General features: G+C 37.8%; 1 protein-coding gene and 1 long non-coding RNA gene across 2 annotated transcripts in view; one reads left to right on the top strand and one right to left on the bottom strand.

Annotated features, from left to right (window-relative positions):
* Positions 1–10,742, bottom strand: part of LOC105023580 (von Willebrand factor A domain-containing protein 5A-like) — a 40,335-nt gene extending 29,593 nt beyond the window's left edge. The window contains exon 1 of the mRNA XM_034293439.1: positions 10,599–10,742. Within this exon, the coding sequence (XP_034149330.1) occupies positions 10,599–10,742 (144 nt within the window). The remainder of the gene's footprint in view (positions 1–10,598) is intronic.
* Positions 10,743–11,646: 904 nt separating this feature from the next.
* On the top strand, positions 11,647–12,401 carry LOC117592915. The gene is made up of 2 exons (XR_004574651.1): positions 11,647–11,949; positions 12,175–12,401. It is a non-coding gene; the product is annotated as an uncharacterized LOC117592915 (long non-coding RNA).
* Positions 12,402–13,995: the final 1,594 nt, after the last annotated feature.

Genomic DNA, 13,995 nt, shown 5'->3' with positions numbered 1-13,995 from the left:
ACAATCTTGGTGAGGAACGTTGCCACGGACCTCTTGTCATGTTCCAAGCTGTCGCTAACTATGGCATATGACTCTGGATCTCCATCAGACCACAGCACAGAGGGAAACACAGTGATCTGTTTCTGATGCCAGTATGCTGACTGAATCTGATCTTGGTAAGCAGCCGTATAGTTTTCTGCAAAATCTACCTGCAGCACCACAGTTTTCTTGTCAGTTTTTGACTGCTTTCTTTTGGCCTGAAAAAATGTGCTTTGATTTCTCTTCACAAAACAGTGATTCAGAAATTGTGTAGCTGCTGCCTTTACGGCATCTAGGACATCACCTAGTGTGCCACTCTTCTGGACCTTATTTGGCAGCCCTCCGGTAGCTTCCCATGTGTACCAGGTCACCTTAATTTGTTTGTCTTCCTCTGGAATGTGACTAAGAACACTGGTTTCCAGCAGCTTTCCACTCCTGCATTCAGCACACCGGCCTAACATGCAGTGAGGACTATCTGGATTGCAGGCCACAGCTTTGATAAAATCCTGTGTGCTCTGGAATGCTTGCCTTGGGATGGCACGTTGCACACAGTCCAGGGCTAATTTAAGATCCTCATGGTAACGGCACAGGCAAACATTTCTCGGAGTATCTGAACACCGGAGTACATGAGATGGTCGAAGCTCAGCAAATTTAGATTTCCCAATTATAAACTCCGGATGTTCACTCTTGAAGCCGCGGTAGGCCTCTAGAATAGACATTGTTAAATGTCGTTTCTGGATTTTCTTTTTTACTCCTCCCTCTCTGACTGTGAGCACATCCCTCATCCCTGGTGCTTGCCTTGAGATGTCATCTCTCTCATAGAACTCCTTGACTTGACCATATGTAGTAGTTGTGGTATTATTCTTTTTCTCCTGAAGAAGGCACAGTGATGTTGCAATTTTTTTTATAACTATAAATTTTTTTCGAGGGCTGCTAGGTAAAGCTTGGAGTGCTCGTTTTACAGCCTTGCCTAGTGACTGTCTTGTTTTAAAAGGTGAATTTTGTGGAGACTCCTGCAAAGCAGGAACCTGTGACTTCTTTAGAAGACGCCTTTTCCTCTGTCTTTGTCTAGCAAGCTCCCTGACTCTTTCTGCCTCTTGGTTTGATTGTGTTTCTTTCTTTCTTTGTCTTTCTGCATTTTTCCTTATCCTTTCCTTTTCCTTGAAATTTTCATTGTTCCTCTTTTTCTCTCTGAATGTACATTGTCTTTCAGTATTAGTTTTTGCCATTGCGCTGTAGGATGAGATGTATATAAATTGTATTTATTATTCTATGTATATGTTATTATTGGTTGTTGTATTAATTACTGCTATTCACATTGAAATTTTGTAATAAAAAAATTGTTAAAGCTAACTAAGCTGATTTTTTTCATTAGCCATTCCATGGCCAGTGTGTTCGTATTTATATATGTAATTTTTACAAAAAAAATATACTCTAAATTAAAATGTACATTTTGATATCAAATTACTTACCAATTACTGCAAATAAAGTAGAGATTTTGTCCAGAAATCGCAGATCTACAATCACCACAGAAATAAATGCCTTTGACCACAGAGGGCGTGCGCGGGAAAGAAAGTGAGTCATCACAGAAGGCGCGTCTCATATTTCTCTCTCTCTCTCTCACACACGCGCACACACACTCCATGGTACTAGTATTAATTGATTTCTAAAAAGTTCTGATGTACAGTAATAGAGATCAATTTAATATATGTGTGGGTTTTTTTTAACAGTAAAATTATGAAAGACCAGGGTGAGTTTAAATAAGTTTGACTTCTTTCCACTCCATTTCAAGCAATAGATCGAATTATATTGTAAAGTTGATGAATTTATCTTTTCGTATTGATTTAATCAGAATGCTTCTTGATTGCCTTTGTTATGTGTCATTATATTGCTTGAAATAAATAAATGAATTAATTAATTAAACAAATGTGCGCTGGTCAAATCATGCATGATTTAATGTGAAGCGTCCGTAACGGTCACGTCCGTAACGCATAATTAGGTTGTTTAGAGCAATTAAGTGAGATGATTTGTCAATCATAACTAGAATGGACATATTTTGGCTTTGTACATAAAGTTTCAAATTAATTGTAATAATAATGATTATACAATCTAAACGTATTCTTTAAATCGTTACGGACGTGACACAGCACTTAAGCGTTGTGACTTCCTAAATATAGCCTTTATAAATTTAAAGGGAAATGCAGTTATAACAAAGTGAGTGTATTTATATCTCAGTCATGCCCCCGTCTTTCTGCAAAATCCTTACTATCAACATAAAGTATAATTAAAGGAGTCTTTGATCCCTCGATCTTTTTAAAGCATGAAATAGGTTTGTATAAAAAAAGCAATTTTAGTATCTGTGCACACCTTATCTGAGGTGAATAAACAGAAATTTCCTTAAAATTTACATGACAGCACATCAATACAATAAAATACAGATCCAAATGGACAACTTAGAAAGGGTTTTGATTTTTTTATGATAACTTAAATTATTTACAGCAAGGTTGACATTTGCGTGGAATTGCCCATGAGCTTGTTAAGTAAATTCTCATGCATGTTTGTGGCAGTCACACTTACTGCTTTTTTTTCACTTAAACATCATCTTTCTGTATTTCATTCATGTCTGGTGAAACTGGCCAGTGTTTCCTGTCCATTGTCAAAAACTCTGGCCCACCAATCCAGTTTTGTCACTTTGAGAATGTTTCTGCAGGCATTCTTCTTAATGCATGGTCAGCAGGATTCAACTCTGAGTTACCCTATATCCACTGACTTGGCTTGGAGTTGTCTCTGATGAGTGATACTCGGTTTGCAACAAATGTTTTGAATCTCAGACGTAGTTTAACACTGTAGTACTATCACACCAAAACACAGATTCTTCAAGCTGCATGGGCAGCTCCTTTCTCATGAGTCAATACATTTTTACAGCAACAGCATCCACTGTTAGCTCCAGCCTCTGAATTTTTTTTTGTTTCAACGGTGCCACTCTGGACTTGTGGATGATGAATGACCAGTGAACTTCTCCGTCTTTATTTTTCATGCGAAGGTAGGTAACGACTCTATAACCTTTCTATAATCTAACATCTCTGTTTTTTAAGAGAAGTCCTATGCTATAAGACTCTTTGCTGTTTCATTAACACAGTCCATAAACAGAATATCTTCTCTAGACATTTCCTGTTTTTCGTCACTGTCTTTCTTAGGGAAATCATTATTAAACTATTGCGCTAACAGGTTCTCCACACTAGCAATAGCAATGCGATGCACAGAAACACTCAGAACATTTTCAAATGGAGTGTTGCAACCATCTCCCCTGAGAGGACCGTTGATGACCGTTGATGACCCATTGTTCGAAATGCTATTCTATTAAAAGTCCAATGTCTGCATCTATGTGTGGGAGCTGGATTCCTTGCAGATGTGGCCAGTTTTCTAAATATTCCTGCACTGGAATGTTCTCTTTGGACACAGGAATGTCTTTGTGGGTGTAAATCTCAGGTATGTCAATGTAAATGTTCTCCTTCAAACCACACACCTCTAATTCTTTGATATGGTAGCTTGACTCCAACTTTTCCAGTACATGTTATTTTTCACAGTATACACATGGCTTCTGGAAGGCATTAACGTTGCAACGAGACAGGTTTTTATCATTGTTTGATGACCATTCAATTGCTGCTGGTGCAACACTTGTGGCAAATGCACTCCCTTTTGGCCTAGATGCTCTCATCACTTTCCCATTTGCATAAGATTTCAGAAACTCTCCACATTTCTCGTATTGTAACTTGGAGACAATGTTTCTGAGATTAGTAGGATGGTCCATTTCTTGAAGTTGGGTAATGTCTTGCATTGCATTGTTACAACCAGTGAGGAACAAGGAGTAACTCTGGAGAGCCTTGGCATCATCTGGTTTTATTTGTGGCCAGCTGAATGCTCTGTTCATATTGGCAGTTGCGATTTTTTGTTAATTGCCATATTGAAAACTTCCTCGCCTCCCTATATGCTGACAACATCTGACCAAGTCTCTGGGTTCACCTCTAGTAAACTTTTCAAGGTAATATAACCTGTCGCTGTCACTATCAGCTTTGTCATGAATGGTATGATCAAATGCTTGTATGAATGCCTTGAACTCAAGGAGATCAGCACTGAAAAGAGGAACATCTCTTTGGAGCAAATGTGACAGTGTTTGCTGTTAGACTAACATCTCAGTGATATCATTTTGTTTCAATATAACTTCACACAGATTTAATGGACTTCTGTTAACATAAGTTTGTTGCGTGTCAGCTTCATGTTTCACTTGATGATCATTTGCCTTTAACTGATCAATGTGTTCATAATTGACCATTGGCTGCTGGTTACTTAGCTGTGGCATTCCTGGTAAGACAGTCTCAGGATGGACATATACATCACTTTTACAGTTGTCATGCTCACTGTTTTTCACTTGTATTTTTGCTGTAGAGGCGGCAATAGCTATCTCACGTTGTTCCCTTTTTGCCTTTAATTTCCATTCTTCGATGTCTAATGCATGCCTCTGTTTTAGTGATGCTACACATGCAAGTAAGGCAGCACATTCTGCTTGTTCCTTCTGTTGCACCGATGATATAGATGAGACTTTGGATGATCTTGAAGAGCAGTAACTGGCTGAGCTCGCTGTGCTCTTGGGTGTAAACTTCTTCTCTGCTGGTGCAGCAGCCACAGACACACTGTCATCCGGACACACGTCCTCCTGTTGTTGTTGCTTAGTTGTAGCTATCAATTATGAAACTGCTGAACTGTTCCTTTTTTGCCTTGAACCAATACATCTGATCAGCATTGTGTTCATCATCAGGTAGCAGCAACCGTTCATCATCATTTGCATGAGCAAACTCCTCTAGCAGTTTTGAGCATTTATTTAAATGTTCATCAGCAGTATGCAGACTTTCATTATTTTTCATTAGTCCTTCAATCTTGTTCTTCTTTGATGTTAACTGTGACAACTTGGATCGTCTAGCTCTAGCACTTATAAGCCTGCTCACTCATAAGCCTGCTCATTCTGCAGCATAACAGTATCCTTACTGTTTCACAACTTTTGTCCTCATGTTCCTTTGAACTTATTTTCTGCAGTTCTTTGGGCACTTCTCTGAAGCTTTACTCTTATCCAGTTTGTTCTGTTCTTGGAACTTCTGTAGCTCTCGCTGTCGTCATCTTCTTATTGGTGAGCCGGTTGATTTACTTAATGTAGTGGCTATTTTAAATCTTCACAATTCTAAACTTTATCTAAACGTACTTCTATAATCATAACCACGTTGTATGAACGACGTAAAACAGTTTTACGTGTTGAGTTGGCCCGGAAAGAACCAACAACGGAATGAAAGAGTTACAAATGTTTTTTTGTTTTTTTTCTCTAATAATTACTTTTCACATTTGCTTAAAAAACATCACTTTGACTACAATTCACTATCTTCATAATGAATTAAGGCTAGGGACCACAATTAAATATACTATATACAGTGAGGGAAAACATTATTTGATCCCCTGCTGATTTTGTACATTTGCCCACTGACAAAGAAATGATCAGTCTGTAAACAATACGTTTATGACTCATTTCTGCAGAATCTCAGGAAAACAACAAAGAAAACTGATTCTCGCTATTATAAACTGTTTTGAAGATATTTCATTTTTACTGGGATTTTAGGTGTCTATGTCCTTGAGTGGCCTAGCCAGTCTCTAGACCTTAATCCCATAAGAAATCTGTGGAGGGAGCTGAAGGTTCAAGTTGCCAAATTTCAGTCTCGAAACCGTAATGACTTGGAGAAGATCTGCAAAGAGGAGTGGGACAAAATCCTTCCTGAGACGTGGGCAAACCTGGTGGCCAGCTACAAGAAACGTCTGACCTCTGTGATTGCCAAGGGTTTTGCCACCAAGTACTAAGTATTTTTTTGCAGAGGGGTCATATACTTATTTGCCTCATTAAAATGCATATGAATTTATGACATTTTTGACAGGCCTATTTCTGGATTTTTCTGTCTCTCACTGCTCAAATTAACCTACCATTAACATTATAGACTGATCATTTCTTTGTCAGTGGGCAAATGTACAAAATCAGCAGGGGATCAAATATTTTTTCCCTCACTGTATGTCTTTAAATTTTTGGGAAATTGATATCATTTTTGGAAATACATTTCACAAATATGACTTCCATACTTGCATAGAATGTACAAATAACTTCGAAAATGATTCAGACATGTAAGTGATTTATAACATTTTATTCCAACTCCGACAACTACCCTTAGAATAAATGTTGTTATTGTCAGCATGTTTTATGTAGACATTCAAAAGCTACTTTGGTGAATCACACGTCATTTAATTAAAAGCTTAATTTTGAGAGCATATTGTTCGCCAGTCCATACATGTCTATATCCTTTGTAGAAGTGATGTTGTTTACTGAAAGATGAGTCATTCTTGTTTCTGGAAAGTACATTGTAAATGCATTAGCCTGTCTTTATTATACATCATCATCATTTTCTCACGCTTATCCGGGGCCGGGTCGCGGGGGCAGCAGTCTAAGCAGAGATGCCCAGACTTCCCTCTCCCTAGACACTTCCTCCAGCTCTTCCGGGGGGACACCGAGGCATTCCCAGGCCAGCCGGGAGACATAGTCCCTCCAGCGTGTCCTAGGTCTTCCCCAGGGTCTCCTCCCGGTGGGACGGGCCAGGAACACCTTCCCAGAAAGGCGTTCCGGAGGCATCCGAAACAGATGCCCAAGCCATCTCAGCTGACCCCTCTCGATGTGGAGGAGCAGCGGCTCTACTCTGAGCTCCTCCCGGGTGACCGAGCTTCTCACCCTATCTCTAAGGGATCGCCCAGCCACACTGCAGAGAAAGCTCATTTCGGCCACCTGTATCCGGGATCTTGTCCTTTCGGTCATGACCCAAAGCTCATGACCATAGGTGAGAGTAGGAACGTAGATTGACCGGTAAATCGAGAGCTTCGCCTTGTGGCTCAGCTCTTTCTTCACCACGACAGACCGATACATCAACCTGAATTACTGCAGAAGTTGCACCGATCTGTCTGTCAATCTCCCGTTCCATCCTTCCCTCACTCTTCATCATACAGTTTCTCAAAATAACATGTTTTTCATATGCCAATCAATTATTTTCAGTCTTCAAAGGAGGTACATCCACAATATTCCACACACGTTCTTAGGTCTTACAGACAGAAATAAAAAGAGGCTTTTTTAGATCTTGTGTCATTCAGATTTTAAGTCTAAAAAAATCTGCAAATATAGGCAGAAAATGCATCCATCATACATATGAATATTGTTTTTCATGAAATAGCAATATTTTGATTAACTATTCCATCCCAGATAAAGTATCCATGCCAGATACGGAACCGATGTATTGCAACATTTGTTCCGGATGCATGTAACGGACCCTGCACGAGGTCCAGATGCACAACGGGCCAATGCCGATACGGATCTGGAATTCGGATCTAAAACAGACTTGGGCCCGCATAGGCCCAGCTCAGACCCAAATCTACTATATTTAATTTTACCTCTGGATTGGCTCTGTGCCAGATCTGTTTCAGTTCCGGTTTTGACTCACTACTAATGGTGATGTGTGTGTTCAAATTTTTTATTTTTATATCCTAAAAAATTACAAATTAAATAGGATTTGAACTATTTTACATTTCTACCTAGACCATAACGTTATCTTTCCATAACTCATCATAACTGATATTTTACCTGTGAAACTGTTTTAAATAATAATGCAGTTTTCTGTATTGTAAAGCAATGTCCTTTTCAGTAATTAAATATAAAAGCATGAAAAACTATCTAGAACAAAAATGTACATAGTATTGTACAATTCAAGTATGTCTCAAAACCAATTAGTGTATTGAATGCAACCGTTTATTATAGATAAATAGGAATTCATATCAAAATGTAAATTCACAGCTACAATGAAATATCAAAAACATTTCAATTCTGAATCAATTAATACAGTGTTAACCCAAAATAAAAAATAAGGATTTATCAAATGGTAGCATTCAACATTAATAAACACATTCATACAATTTGAGCTAAAAACTATTTATCACAGTGGGGGCATACATACCCATTCCTACCCAGGACTAATACACCCAGAAACATCCTGACAACTCATTTACATTTTCATTGTTAGTAAAAATGTTGACATTTCAAACATAAATTCAATAGATTACCATTTTCCCATCACAACATTGTATTGGCAATACTGAATAAATGAAACCATCAAAACTTAAAATTGTGAAAAACATGGGATATTACAAGAAATTAACAAACACAACATTGTGCCACAATTTGAGGCAAGTGAAATTGAGGATGGAGAATGATGTCCAACTGAGACCACACACTTCCTGGAGCATTCAGGAAGAGGATGACGTAAATAGTCCTCAACATTAGTGTTACGGTCTTGTAGCATGTTCTGTACTGTCTGCAGCCTTGGAATGTTCTCTGCAACCACCTCTGTGGTCAAATGCAAGACTAAACTGATGGCATACTGCATGCATTTTCTGATCAATCAATAAAATGGATTTTATAAAGCCCTTTTTACATCAGCAGTTATAACAAAGTATTCTAAACACCCAGCCTGAAACCCCAAAGAGCAAGCAACAATGGGGTTGATGCATAGTGGCTAGGAAAAACTCCCTAAAGGGATGCAATTTGGGAAGAAACCTAGAGAGGAACCAGGCTCTGAGGGGTGGCCAGTCCTCTTCTGGCTGTGCCAGGGGAACATTTTAAGAGTACAAACTGTAATAATTAATAAATGCATATGGGCTTTGTCCAGAGTCTATAAAACATAATCCACGTCTGCTGTATGACCAGATGGACGAAGACAGGGACAATCAGGAATGGTCAACGGAGGGGCAGCTGAAATCGTAAGGTATCGTCAGCTGCTTAAACTCCAACCAAACCAGCAGGACTTTAGACAGGGATGGCTATGAGCCTTTCAAACCAGCTCGTCCTGAGGTGTGGTCCAAGGGCTCCTGTCCTCCTAAGTTAACACGGAGTAGAACACAAGGATACCTGACCAACCAGAATCTTGGCCAACCAGTTGATGTTTAACATTAATTACTAGTACAAATCAACCAGCTACTGTAACGAACACGATACTAATAACAGCAGACCTACAAGAGATACTATAGCTAAACATAGTTTGCTAAATTACCTAGCTACATGATACTGTCTATTAGCCCTACAATTGTCATCATCCCGGCATAGAAAACTAGCTAACAAATAATGTTAATTACCAAACCTTGGCTACTAAATGTAGGTCGCTAGAAAGTATAGCTAACTATGTTTAAGTTGACATTGGGTCTATTTTACTGTACAGCTTATTGATGTGATTACAGTGAGTAATTACAAAAAATTATAATTCCTAGATCAAACCAATTCAATTTAGTCTAATAAAACTAGCAATCTTAGCTAGAAGTGCTCAATACTGTCGAGTTGGGCTTGCTACATTTAGCTAACTAAATGTATTAGTAAACATGAATTAAAATCGAAAGATAACCTTGTTAAATACAGGTGGCTATTTGTAACATCATGTCATATTACGCACATTTGTTGTTGGCATTCAGCAAACATTAAACTAGAAAACTTTAACTCACCAATATGTTGCACAACTCCTTGTTTCTTACGGTTGATTTGACCAACGTCCCAAATGCTTCAAATGGTAGCACGAGCGCTGCACGCGAGCATAGATCATGCATCCTATTCGAATCAGGACCAATTCTTTCGAACTAGCCATCGCTAAAAACGTACGTTTTGGATCTGGTGCGGTGGCGCTAAGTGACTGCTATGATTTGCCATAACAACAGCGGATCCGCCGCGGAGTCAGCTGCTGTCTGGGGACAAGTCTGACCATTGGGTGTCTTATCACAGTAGAAAATAAAAATAATTATGCCTTGAAATAATGTGTTGAAAAATATCTGGAAATGTGAAAATTCACTTGTATTAAACAAAGTTTTGCCTCATTTGCACATTTCAATAGTTATATAAATAAAACTTGTAATACGAAAATTTCATATATATTGATGAATACTTTGCACTAGTATAGTTCCAGTCTGATAAGTGTAAAAGGGGAAGAAAACTATCAGAGGGTGGTGCCAGGCCTATATTGCCAATCATTTTATTATGGCTTATATTTTGGAAATAAAAACGTAATCTATTTGCTGCCACTAAAGCCCCATCCGCCCCACCTCGCTCGCTCTGCCATCAGCACCCTGACAAAAACGTCTATTGCAAGAATGGTCCTGATAGACTCCCCAACAGATTTCTGTACGATCTGATGTTGCGCTGTTGAACAGACCTGAACACACCTTCTGACATTGTTTTTGCTCAGGCTCAGCTCACACTGTAGTTGTACTGACTGGTGAACCAGCCCTTAAAAAAATAAGGATATTGCGATGTGATCATTACATTATAATAGTGGATGAATATGTCTTTTGGACAACAACAAATTACTCACTAAAAGAGATTTAATTTAGTCTGATTTTACAGAATTATCTCTAGAATATAAATTATTGTTTCGACTGGCTATAAGCTTACAACGAAGACTGATGTAACATATTACCTTAAAATCTGTGATGCTTGTTGTTTTGATTGCAGTGGTGATGCAAAATCGTACGATTCTAGCTTCACTTTCATAAACCCTATTTCTTCGTTTATAAATGCAGACGCACTGGTCGTTCAATGGGCGTGACTTACAAATTACCATTCTATTAGCAGCAGGATATTATGCCAGCATTTTCAAAATCAAAGCCATTATTGAAATGCATGGCAATGTTTTTAATCCCTTATAGAAAATTTGACCGTTTCCATGCATATATATATATATGTATATATGTTTAATCATTATTCAATGCTTTTTGCACGTCTAGTGACGTTATCGGAAAAACGCGTTTGAATGGTGTTCCTAATAATCCTTTAGGTGAGTGTATATATATATAAGGAATTAAAAACGTTGCCATGCATTTCAATAATGGCTTTCATTTTGAAAATGCCGGCATAATATCCTGCTGCTCATAGAACAGTAATTTGTAAGTCACGCCCATTGAACGACTAGTGCGTCTGCATTTATAAACGAAGAAATAGGGTTTATGAAGTGAAGTTAGAATCGTCCGATTTTGCATCACCACTGCAGTCAAAACAACAAGCATCGCAGATTTTAAGGTAATATTACATCAGTGTTCGTTGTATGCTTATTATAGCCAGTTGAAACAATCATGTATATTCTAGAGATAATTATGTACAATCAGACTAAATTAAATCACTTTTAGTGAGTAATTTGTTGTTGTCCAAAAGACATATTCATCCACTATTATAATGTAATAATCACATCGCAATATCCTTATTTTTTTAAGGGCTGGTTCACCAGTCAGTACAACTACAGTGTGAGCTGAGCCTGAGCAAAAGCAATGTCAGACAGGGTGTGTTCAGGTCTGTTCAACAGCGCAACATCAGATCGTACAGAAATCTATTGGGGAGTCTATCAGGACCATTCTTGCAATAGACGTTTTTGTCAGGGTGCTGATGGCAGAGCGGGCGAGGCTGAGCGGATGGGGCTTTATGGCAGAATATTAAGTTTTTATTTCCAAAATATAAGCCATAATAAAATGTATTGCAATATGTTTAATGCCAGGCACCACCCTCTTTTTTCCCCATTTACACTTATCAGACTGGAACTATACCATTGCAAAGTATTCATGGGCCTATATGACATTTTCGTATTACAAGTTTTATTTATTTAACTATTAAAATGTGCAAATGAGGCAAAACTTTTTACATTTTCATATTACCATATGTTTTTCAACACATTATTTCAAGGCAGAATTGTTTTTATTTTCTACTGTGTTAAGACACCCAATGGTCAGACATGTACCCCAGACAGCAGCTGACTCCGCGGCGGATCCACCGTTGTTATGGTAAATCCGCATAGCAGTCACACTCACTATAATCACATCAATAAATGGTACTGGAAAATGTACAATGTCAACTTAAACATTGAACGTTAGCAATACTTTCTAGCGACCCACAGTTAGTAGCCAAGGTTTGGTCATTAACATTATTTGTTAGCTAGTTTTTTATGGATGATGAAGACCGGATAACTGGATGATAACAGGCTAATGTATTTACAATGTACTTTCCAGAAACAAGAATGACTCATCTTTCAGTAAACAACATCACTTCTACAAAGGATATAGACATGTATGGACTGGCGAACAATATGCTCTCAAAATTAAGCTTTTAATTAAATGACGTATGATTCACCAAAGTTTTTAAAAATAGCTTTTGAATGTCTACATAAAACATGCTGACAATAACAACATTTATTCAAAGGGTAGTTGTGGGAGTTGGAATAAAATGTTATAAATCACTTACATGTCTGAATCATTTTCAAGTTTTTTGTACATTCTATGCAAGTATGGAAGTCATATTTGTGAAATGTATTCCCAAAAATTGATATCAATTTCCCAAAAATGTAAAGACATACAGTGAGGGAAAAAAAATTTGATCCCCTGCTGATTTTGTACATTTGCCCACTGACAAAGAAATGATCAGTCTATAATGTTAATGGTAGGTTAATTTGAGCAGTGAGAGACAGAAAAATCCAGAAATAGGCCTGTCAAAAATGTCATAAATTCATATGTATTTTAATGAGGCAAATAAGTATATGACCCCTCTGCAAAAAATGACTTAGTACTTGGTGGCAAAACCCTTGGCAATCACAGAGGTCAGACGTTTCTTGTAGCTGGCCACCAGGTTTGCCCACGTCTCAGGAGGGATTTTGTCCCACTCCTCTTTGCAGATCTTCTCCAAGTCATTACGGTTTCGAGGCTGACATTTGGCAACTTGAACCTTCAGCTGCCTCCACAGATTTCTTATGGGATTAAGGTCTAGAGACTGGCTAGGCCACTCAAGGACATAGACACCTAAAATCCCAGTAAAACGAAATATCTTCAAAACAGTTTATAATAGCGAGAATCGGTTTTCTTTGATGTTTTCCTGAGATTCCGCTGAAATGAGTCATAAACGTATTGTTTACAAAGACTGATCATTTCTTTGTCAGTGGGCAAATGTACAAAATCAGCAGGGGATCAAATAATGTTTTCCCTCACTGTATATAGTATATTTAATTGTGGTCCCTAACCATAATTCATTATGAAGATAGTGAATTGTAGTCAAAGTGATGTTTTTTAAGCAAATGTCAAAGGTAATTATTAGGAAAAAATTATAATAATAACATTTGTAACTCTTTCATTCTTGTGTTTATTTTGGTATTTCAGTGTGACTTCCATATTGGAACTTTTATTTTGAAGGTTTGAAGGAAGCTGAAAAAGTGTAAAATATATCAGTGTGGACGGCGGAGCAACCCGGTTGTTTTACCGTCGTTGGTTCTTTCCGGGCCAACTCAACACGTAAAACTATTTTACGTCGTTCATACAACGTGGTTATGATTATAGAAGTAAGTTTAGATAAATTTAAGAATTATGAAGAGTTAAGATAGCCACTACAATGATATTAATCAGCTATTAACTCTTGTTGCTTGCGCTTTGGGTTTCAGGCTTGGTATCTGTAAAAAGGGGTTATAAAATACATTTGATAAATCGATTCAATTACACTGGTGCTTTCACAGTTATTCATTCCTTACTGTGTAAGCAGGCATGGATTTAGAAAGCAGAGGCCCCTGGGCATAAAATCTTGGAGGCCCCCCTCCCAGAATTCATGGCCCAAACTCGCACAGTATCTTAATTTTTAGAAACAATAAAAGGAAGCTGTGGGATTTTCTTTAGTTTAAAACAAAACCACTTTCTCCAACTCCATTTCTTGTGATGTTAACTGTAACAGCAAAGGAGATCTATAAATATCTATAAAACAAAAGACAAAATGGAAATTATCACCGAACAAAATCAACAGAATTAAGCAGATTGAAATCTATGAAGATACAGCCTAACAACATAACTAACAAT

This window comes from Esox lucius, chromosome 1 (genome assembly GCF_011004845.1).
Source record: "Esox lucius isolate fEsoLuc1 chromosome 1, fEsoLuc1.pri, whole genome shotgun sequence".
Lineage (NCBI taxonomy): Eukaryota > Metazoa > Chordata > Actinopteri > Esociformes > Esocidae > Esox > Esox lucius.
This window is presented reverse-complemented; position numbering and strand designations above follow the sequence as displayed.